Source organism: Chiloscyllium plagiosum, chromosome 21 (assembly GCF_004010195.1).
Source record: "Chiloscyllium plagiosum isolate BGI_BamShark_2017 chromosome 21, ASM401019v2, whole genome shotgun sequence".
NCBI classification, from domain to species: Eukaryota; Metazoa; Chordata; class Chondrichthyes; order Orectolobiformes; family Hemiscylliidae; genus Chiloscyllium; species Chiloscyllium plagiosum.
In genome coordinates this window covers 18,373,089-18,382,149 of record NC_057730.1, presented here as the reverse complement: position 1 = coordinate 18,382,149, position 9,061 = coordinate 18,373,089, and the positions used below count along the sequence as shown (strand labels likewise).

The following is a 9,061-nucleotide window of genomic DNA, read 5'->3' as shown; positions in this document are numbered from 1 at the left end:
AAGGGTAGGTCGTGCCTAATGAATCTTATTGACTTTTTTGACAAAGTGACCAAACGGGTAGATGAGAGTAAACCGGTTGATGTGGTGTATATGGATTTCAGCAAGGTGTTCGATAAGGTTCCCCACAGTAGGCTATTATACAAAATGCGGAGGAATGGGATTGTGGGAGACATAGCAGTTTGGATCAATAACTGGCTTGCTGAAAGAAAACAGAGGGTTGTAGTTGATGGACCATGTTCATCTTGGTATCCAGTTACTAGCAGCCTACCGCAAGGGTCAGTGTTGGGTCCACTGCTGTTCGTCATTTTTATAAATGACCTGGATGAGGGCTTAGAAGGGTGGGTTAGTAAATTTGAGGACAACACTAAGGTTGGTGGAGTTATGGATAGTGACGAAGGATGTAGTAGGTTGCAGAGAGACATAGGATGCAGAGCTGGGCAGAGATGTGGCAAATGGAGTTTAATGTGGACAAGTGTGAGGTGATACACTTTAGACGGAGTAATCGGAATGCAAAGTACTGGGCTAATGGTAAGATTCTTGGGAGTGCAGATTAGCAGAGAGATCTCGGTGTCCATGTACACAGATCCCTGAAAGTTGCCACCCAGATTGACCGGGGTTGTTAAGAAGGCATACAGTGTTTTGGCCTATATTAATAGAGGGATTGAGTTCCGGAATCAGGAGGTTATGCTGCAGCTTACAAAGCTCTGCTACGGCCACGCTTGGAGTATTATGTACAGTTCTGGTCACTGCATTATAAAAAGGATGTGGAAGCTTTGGAAAGGGTGCAGAGGAGACTTACTAGGATGTTGCCTGGTATGGAAGGAATGTCTTATGAGGAAAGGCTGAGGGCCTTGAGGCTGTTCTCGTTAGAGAGAAGGTTGAGAGGTGACTTAATAGCCACCTCCAAACAGACCCCACCACCAAGGATATATTTCCCTCCCCTCCCCTATCAGCTCTGGAAAGACCACTCCCTCCACGACTCCCTCGTCAGGTCCACACACCCACCAACCCAACCTCCACTCCCGGCACCTTCCCCTGCAGCTGCAAGAAATGCAAAACTTGTGCCCACACCTCCCCCCTCACTTCCCTCCAAGGCCCCAAGGGATCCTTCCATATCTGTCACAAATTCACCTGCACCTCCACACACATCATTTACTGCATCCGCTGCACCCGAAGTGGCCTCCTCTACATTGGGGAGACAGGCCGCCTACTTGTGGAACGTTTCAGAGAACACCTCTGGGATCAGTCCCAACCCTCGGACTCAGCACCGCAATCATCTTCCCAACCTCTCCGCCCCCAGCCCCTCTCCGGCCTATCACCCTCACTTTAACCTCCTTCCACCCATCGCATTCCCAACACCCCTCCCCCAAGTCCCTCCTCCCTACCTTTTATCTTAGCCTGCTTGGCACACCTTCCTCATCCCTGAAGAAGGGCTTATGCCCAAAACGTCGATTCTCCTGCTCCTTGGAAGCTGCCTGACCTGCTGCGCTTTTCCAGCAACACATTTTTCAGCTTTGATCTCCAGCATCTGCAGTCCTCACTTTCTCCTACTTAATAGAGACATACAAGATAATCAGAGGGTTAGATAGGCTGGACAGGGAGAGCCTTTTTCCAAGTATGGGAACAGCACACACGAGGGGGCACAACTTTTAAAGTGAGGGGCGATAGGTATAAGACAGATGTCAGAGGTAGTTTCTTTACTCGGAGTAGTAAGGGTATAGAATACTTTACCTGCAACGATAGTAGATTCGCCAACTTTAAGTGCATTTTTGGACAGGCATATGGACATACATGGAATAGTGTAGGTAGGATGGGCTTCAGATTAGTATGACAGGTCGGCGCAACATTGAGGGCCGAAGGGCCTGTACTGCGCTGTTATGTTCTATGTTCTATATATCCAATCCATGCCCCTCATGATTTTATAAACCTGTAAAAGGTCACCCCACCTGACAGCATCCATAAATTCTTTTCTGAACCCTTTCAAATTTCACAACATACTTCCGATAGGAAGGAGAGCAGAATTGCACACGATATCCCAAAAGTGGCCTAACCAATGTCCTGTAAAGCCACAACATGACTTCCCAACTCCTGCAGTCAATACTCTGAACAATAAAGGAAAGCATACCAAACGCTACCTTCACTATCCTATTTACCTGTGACTCCACTTTCAAGGAGCTATGAACCTGCACTCCAAGGTCTCTTTGTTCAGCAATACTCCCCAGGACCTTCCCATTAATTATACAAATTCTGCTAAGATTTGCTTTCCCAAAATGCAGTGCCTCACATTTATCTGAATGAAACTCCATTTGGCTCTCCTCAGCCCATTAGCCCGTGTGGTCAAGATCCCATTGTACTCTGAGGTAACCTTCACTGTCCACTACACCTCCAATTTTGATGGCATCTGCAAACTTACTAACTATACCTCTTATGCTCGCATCCAAATCATTTATGTAAATGATGAAAAGTACTGGACCTAGCACCGATCCTTGTGGCATTCCACTAGTCGCAGGCCTCCAGTCTGAAAAACAACCCTTCACCACCACCCTCTGTCTTCTACTTTCAGCCAGTTCTGTATCCAAATGACTAGTATTCCATGAGATCTAACCTTTCTAACTAGTGTCCCATGGGGACCCTTGTCGAATGCCTTACTGAAATCCATATAGATCACGTCTACTGCTCTGCCCATATCAATCCTCTTTGTTACTTCTTCAAAAAACTCAATCAAGTTTGAGAGACATGATTTCCCTCACACAAAGCTATGTTGACTATCCCTAATCACTCCTTGCCTTTCCAAATAGATGTGCATCATGTCCCTCCAGGATCAACCATATCAAGAACGTAGAAGGGCAGGTGACCAAGCTTTTTGAGGATGTACATTCTTGGTAGCATTGTGATGGAGACGTAGAGAGACAGCAAAGTGTAGACAGGGAATTATAGAGCTTGAGAATTGAAATTTGGATTTGCAATACAGAATTGGAGCAATGCATTGTTCCAGGAAATTTGTAGTGATAAAGAAAGTTACATAGGATTGGTAAAGCAATGAAGGAATTTGAAAATGAGGGTAAGAATTTTAAAATTGTTGAATTCTCAGATTAGGAATCGATGCAAGGCATTGAGCTCAGGTGTGATTGGTGAATGAGCAGTGTACGTAATTTTAAGAATTTAGGGTGTAACATTGTTTCAAGGTCAGGCATTTCTCAATTATATTTTCACAGGTTTTCCTCAGTTTGCTTAAAGCTCATGCTATGGAAGCTCGATTGGTAGTCAGGCAAGCGATGGCCATTTTGACTCCTGCTGTCCCAGCTCGCATGGAAGATGGACATCAAATGCTGACTCACTGGACAAGAAAAATCATTGTGGAAGAAGGGCATACAGTGCCTCAGCTGGTTCACATTTTGCATCTCATTGTTCAACATTTTAGGGTAAGTTGTTGTTACAAGAATAAGCTGAGTTTCTATCTATTAGCTAATACCTCAACAAAGGAAAGTGTATTAAAAATTTGTGCCATGGTAATTGTAACATGCTTGGGAGGGCAACATTTTCGGATGGGATGGTTCCACTACTTGTTTGTTTGTATGCATTGTATAGACTGAAATTGATAAAGGTTGATTACTGTGATTAGTCAATAACTCCATTGTCATGCAATGCCAGGAGAATAGAAAGCTAAGAACTTGGCCTTTTATCGCCAATGATTTCACTGTCCCCTAGCATTAAGATTATTCGTTTGTGTCAATTCTGCTGGCTGTCATAGAGACAAAACAACTGCAGATGCCCAAATCCAAAGTGGACAAGCAGGAGGCTGGAAGAACACAGCAAGTCAGGCAGCATCAGAAGTTTGAGAAGTCAATATTTTGGGTGTAACCCCCAGTCATATGGCATGTGAATGGACTCTTCAGTCTGACCTGTCGATGCCAAACATCATCCCAAACTAGACTCGTCCCACCTGCCTACGTTTGACCCATATCCCTCCAAACCTTTCCTCTTCATGTACTTACACATAGGTAATTGTGCCCACATCCACCACTTCCTCAGGAAGTTCATTCCACACATGAGCCATCCTCTGTTTTTAAAAAAAAATGCCCCTTTTTCTTTTAAAATCTCTCCTCTCACCTTAAAAATGTGCCCCCAGCCTTTAAATTCCCCATTTGTCTTATACAGTTATCATTATCTTTTTGAAGAGAGTAGTATAAATAGACAGCAGAAGTAAACCTCCAAATTCAAAGGAGAGGCCAGTAAACCACAGTAAAGGCAGCTTTGCAGAAACATGCTGCATCACAGGAAATATTATGGATTCCTTCCTAACATCCACTTGAAAGGTGTAGGTAGTTTGTGGTCTTTTTGTAGTAGTAACCACTTATTTTGCAGATGGCATCTCATCTTGCACAATCACTTTGTAACATTACAAGAAATGCAGAATCTTCAGCAGAACAATAGAGAGCAAAAATCCCTTTGTGATCGGACAAATGCATTTGACTGGGTTCCATAAGCAAGTTTTACATTTGGAATGAACTTTCTCACATTTCACTTCCATGGTTTAAGTCCTCATTTAAACCTATCAGTTTGATTCCTGGTTCTATTCCAGTCTGAGTTGTCCAATATTCTTAGTATAAAAGAGGAGTTGTCTTGGACCAGAAGGGGAAAAAAAAAGTCAGATATGCATAATATTTACTGGAAATGTGTGGTCCCTGAACGGTACCAATTTACACTTGCCCAGCAAAGATGTATCATAAGTACACAGTTTATAGGAGGAGATTTTAGAAGCCTTCCTTCTTGTATAGTGAGAATTAGACATTAAGAAAGGACACATTGTGAGTATTCTGTAATGCAATTGGGAATAATGTTTCTGCTTAGGTGTACTTCCCAGTGCGACATCATCTTGTGCAACACATGGTTAGTGCCATGCAGCGACTAGGTTTCACGCCAAGTGTCACCATTGAACAGAGGAAGTTAGCTGTTGATCTGGCTGAAGTTGTCATTAAATGGGAGCTGCAGAGAATCAAGGACCAGCAGGTAAAGTAATATGCAGAATATCAATTTATCCTCTATTTAAAAGCTTGACAATTGGGCATTTTTCCATTGTTCAAGATTTCATTTCAAGTTCATTTTTAGCATAACCTTGATTCAGGTTAAAAGTCATGTTTCATTATTTTAAGAGGGATACCATTTTGTATACACCTGAGTCTTGAGGCTCGATTCCAGGAATGCGGTGCTGTGTTTTTTCTAAACATGTATCAATATCAGAGTTGTTAACATTTCAAAGGATTACTTGTTGAATTTGTTATTCATCTGAGGATAAATAGGTTATCAGTTTTAATAATGTGCAGTTAAATGTTTTTGGATGTTCAAAGCTGTGTTTTTTGGACACCAAATCAGTGCATGTTATTCCTTATTGATGAAAGAAACTACCTGCATCGATTGAAATTACAATTAGCTTTGTGTGCTCAGTTACAGAATAGGATAATTTTTTTTCAGCAATGTTTCTTTATCTTATTCCTACCAAAATTATTTCTTGTGTTGGAAGCCTCCACTTTGGGCTGAAACCTAAATTTGTTTACTGGATGTATAACTTTGTTTCGTTTTTGATTCAATTCTCATCCAGTAGCAGTTTAGTTACCTCAAAGGTTTAATTTCACAAGAATGAAATCATAACTTACTTTAGTGCTATGATTTGAAGGGGCAGTTAATAATCCTAGGGAGGAGAGTATTGTTTATAATTCAAAACATCTTTTGGTGTAATTGAGGAAGGTCCCATCATTACTTCAATATTTGATGCATTCACCTCTTGAGTCAGAAGTTCGAGGGTTTAAGTTCCACTTCCAAGCATCAACTTTAGGCTGACCCACCAATGCAGACTGAGAAAGCACTTCATTGTTGCAGGTGCTGTATTTCAGATGCGACTTTAAGCTGCAGCTTTGTCTATTGTGATATGTGAACGTAAAAGATCTCAAGGCATTTGTGAGAGCTTACAGGTGTCCTGACCAATATTTATCCCTCAGCTGACCAATTATCTATTTATATAGCACATAACTATTTATGGAATTGTGCTGCATTCAAATTGGGTGCCATGATTCCCATAACAGGGGCTGCGATTCAAAGATACATAATTACTTCAACATGTTAGGAGTTTAGAAGAGGTGCTATATTTGTACTTCAAAAGACAGTTGTCCTATAGTCAGACAGCCGATACATAAAAAGAAGCGGGTGTGTGTAAGCTTGGCATCCAGTCACACAATGACGAGAAATGTTGAATCTGAGGGTGCATTGTACACAAAAGGAAGGTTGGTGCTGTATACAGAGGAACCTCGATTATCCGAGGGACGTGGGTGGGGGACTATTTCCTTCGGTTATTTGAAGTGCGGGATAACATAGTTTAGCCAGGCATCGGGACTTTGTGATCTTGTTAGGATAATCGAATGCCGGATAATCAAAGTTCTTCTGTATATAGGGTATTTCAGTACCTTAAAGACTATATGCCAATAATTAACTCCTCAACTCTGACCACAGGAGAACTAAAAGAAGAAAACAAAACTCCTTTTATTGTGTACATCCAGATTGCTGAAATGAGTTTTACAACTGATATCTGTTTTTTGAGGTTTTGTTTTCATAAGATGACTATGAAATACGATGTATTGATTTTTAGATATTGCCAAATGAATACTGAATATTTTACCATTCTGTTCAATTCCTCACCCCTGCTCCCTGCCATGCTGTTTTAAAAAATGTAGCCAGATTCAGATCCTGACGCAAATGGCGGTGGTGAGGGAACCAGTGCGACCAATGGCAACGTCAGACGAGGTTTATCAGTGGATTCTGCTCAGGATGTGAAACGCTTCAGAACAAATGCTGGAACTGTGAGTACAGTCCAAAGATAGAGGACAATATCTGGTTCACGTTCAAGAACAGTAATGCAATTTTTTCTTTGCGAGGAAATGTGTTGGGATCGGTAACTTGGGCTGTGTAGTTGATGCTTTGATCACTCCATTGATGCAGTTGTGCGGGTAAAGTTTTGGATGCAGCTAAATTAATTCTGGCACTATAGCATTTGCACTCTAGTACAAATTGTATTAAAGTCCATTTCGTGTCTTTTAGCTAGCAATTAAATATAGTTGAAAAATGTATTTCCAATTAAAGTGATAATGTTACTATAAATGAGCGCTCTCAACAATAAATTAAAGATTGTTTGTAACTTTGCAACACACAAATACTTGACTTGATTAGAATGTTGTGGTTTATGTAATGTAAAATAACTTAATCAATTTCTGCATTTGAAAGCAGATAATTAATTCGTTTACCTTGAATGCAGTGTGTAATTGTGAACTGTTTCTGTAGTCAATCTGTCATGTTTTCAGATATTTGAACTAAAAGTGATGACAACCTACATATTACTATTTAGCAGTTTATGCATTGACATAATTGGTATTTAGCCAAACCGGTCTCACTTCATCTTGTGTTGCTTTCAGAAAGCATGACTCGTCCAATAGAATGAATTCAATATTCCTCTCTTATTAAAGTAATTTGCTAAAGTCATTGAATACGTCGTTTTTCTGTAGGACACCCTCTTCTGATCTAAGCTGTGCCAATTTCTGTACTTATTGTTTTATTCTAATATACTTCTCTAAGGAAGGAAAAGTGCTGAGATGGCAACACTGGAATGGTCAAAAATTCAGGAATTTACCTTGATTTAGTCATGAACAGCACACTGTTCTCTGCATATTTATACAGTTTACTGCATTTAATTCTTTGTGATGCTACTTTATTTCACTTTCAGTCAGAAAGTGCATTTATTTTTCATATGATGTAATGGTATAATTGCAGAAGGTGTACATAGAGATTAAATCTTTGGGAATCTGACTGTTTATCTTAATTGTGGCTAATGCTATTTTTTTTGTCAATTACATACTTAATATTTTAGAGTCTGTTAAAAATTGAACACAATGTTGCAAATACCCAGCAAGTATAGCAGCATCTGTGGAGAGAGAAACAATGTTTCAGGTCTGATATTTTCTTCAGAACATTTATTGGGAACTCTCAGCTAGTTGTCTTTTTCTCTTCCTTTCATTTTTGCAAAGTGGAGTTTAAGCCTTGGCTCAGTTGAAAGCGCTCAGTTTTCAAAAAAAAAAGTGTTGAAATCAGAAATGCATTCACATAACTACAAAACTGTTCCTTGCCAGCTGAACAATAGCTTAATATTCTGCTTATAGTTTTTTTTTATATCAACATTTGGGGAATGTCTAAGACTAACTTTTATAATGTGGAAAATGAACTGACTCTTCACTTCTCATACCAAAATGATCTCCGATTATTTAGAGGACCGCAAGTGTTTTGCATCATCAGTAAATTTGTAATCTTCCAAAGCCAAATCTATCTGCTCATATAGAGGTCAAATAGTGCTTTATACCAGAAAAGGATTCTTTGTATTGATATAATCAAAACTCTACTTCCTCCCTTCTGAAGTATTAGAATATGTGTTGGCTTAGAAAATTATCAAATTGTTAAAACCAGTTCTCTTGGAGCAAAAACAATTTTGGAGGCTGGTCCAGCTCATGTTAACTTGATTTATATTAATGCACCCAGGAAATTAGATTAGATTACTCCGTATGGAAACAGGCCCTTCGGCCAAACAAGTCCACACACCGACCTTCCGAAGAGGTATTCACCCATACCCCTACACCAAACACTATGGGCAATTTAGCATATATTTCCCTCCCCTCCCCTATCAGCATTCCGTAAAGACGACTCCCTCCGTGACTCCCTTGTCAGATCCACACCCCCCACCAACCCAACCTCCACTCCCGGCACCTTCCCCTGCAACCGCAGGAGGTGCAAGACTTGCGCCCACACCTCCCCCCTCACCTCCCTCCAAGGCCCCAAAGGAAACTTCCATACCCGCCACAGATTCACCTGCACCTCCACACACATCATCTATTGCATACTCTGCACCCGATGTGGCCTCCTCTATATTGGGCAGACAGGCCGCCTACTTGCGGAGCGTTTCAGAGAACACCTCGGGGACACCCGGACCAACCAACCCAACCACCCCGTGGCTCAACACTTCAACTCC

At 41.0% G+C, this 9,061-nt stretch overlaps 1 protein-coding gene across 1 annotated transcript in view; it reads left to right on the top strand.

Moving 5' to 3' along the window:
• LOC122560430 (transformation/transcription domain-associated protein) overlaps positions 1-9,061 on the top strand; it is a 210,421-nt gene that overhangs the window by 82,351 nt on the left and 119,009 nt on the right. The window contains exons 40-42 of the mRNA XM_043711063.1: positions 3,216-3,422; positions 4,852-5,010; positions 6,726-6,851. Coding sequence (XP_043566998.1) covers positions 3,216-3,422; positions 4,852-5,010; positions 6,726-6,851 — 492 coding nt within the window. The remainder of the gene's footprint in view (positions 1-3,215; positions 3,423-4,851; positions 5,011-6,725; positions 6,852-9,061) is intronic.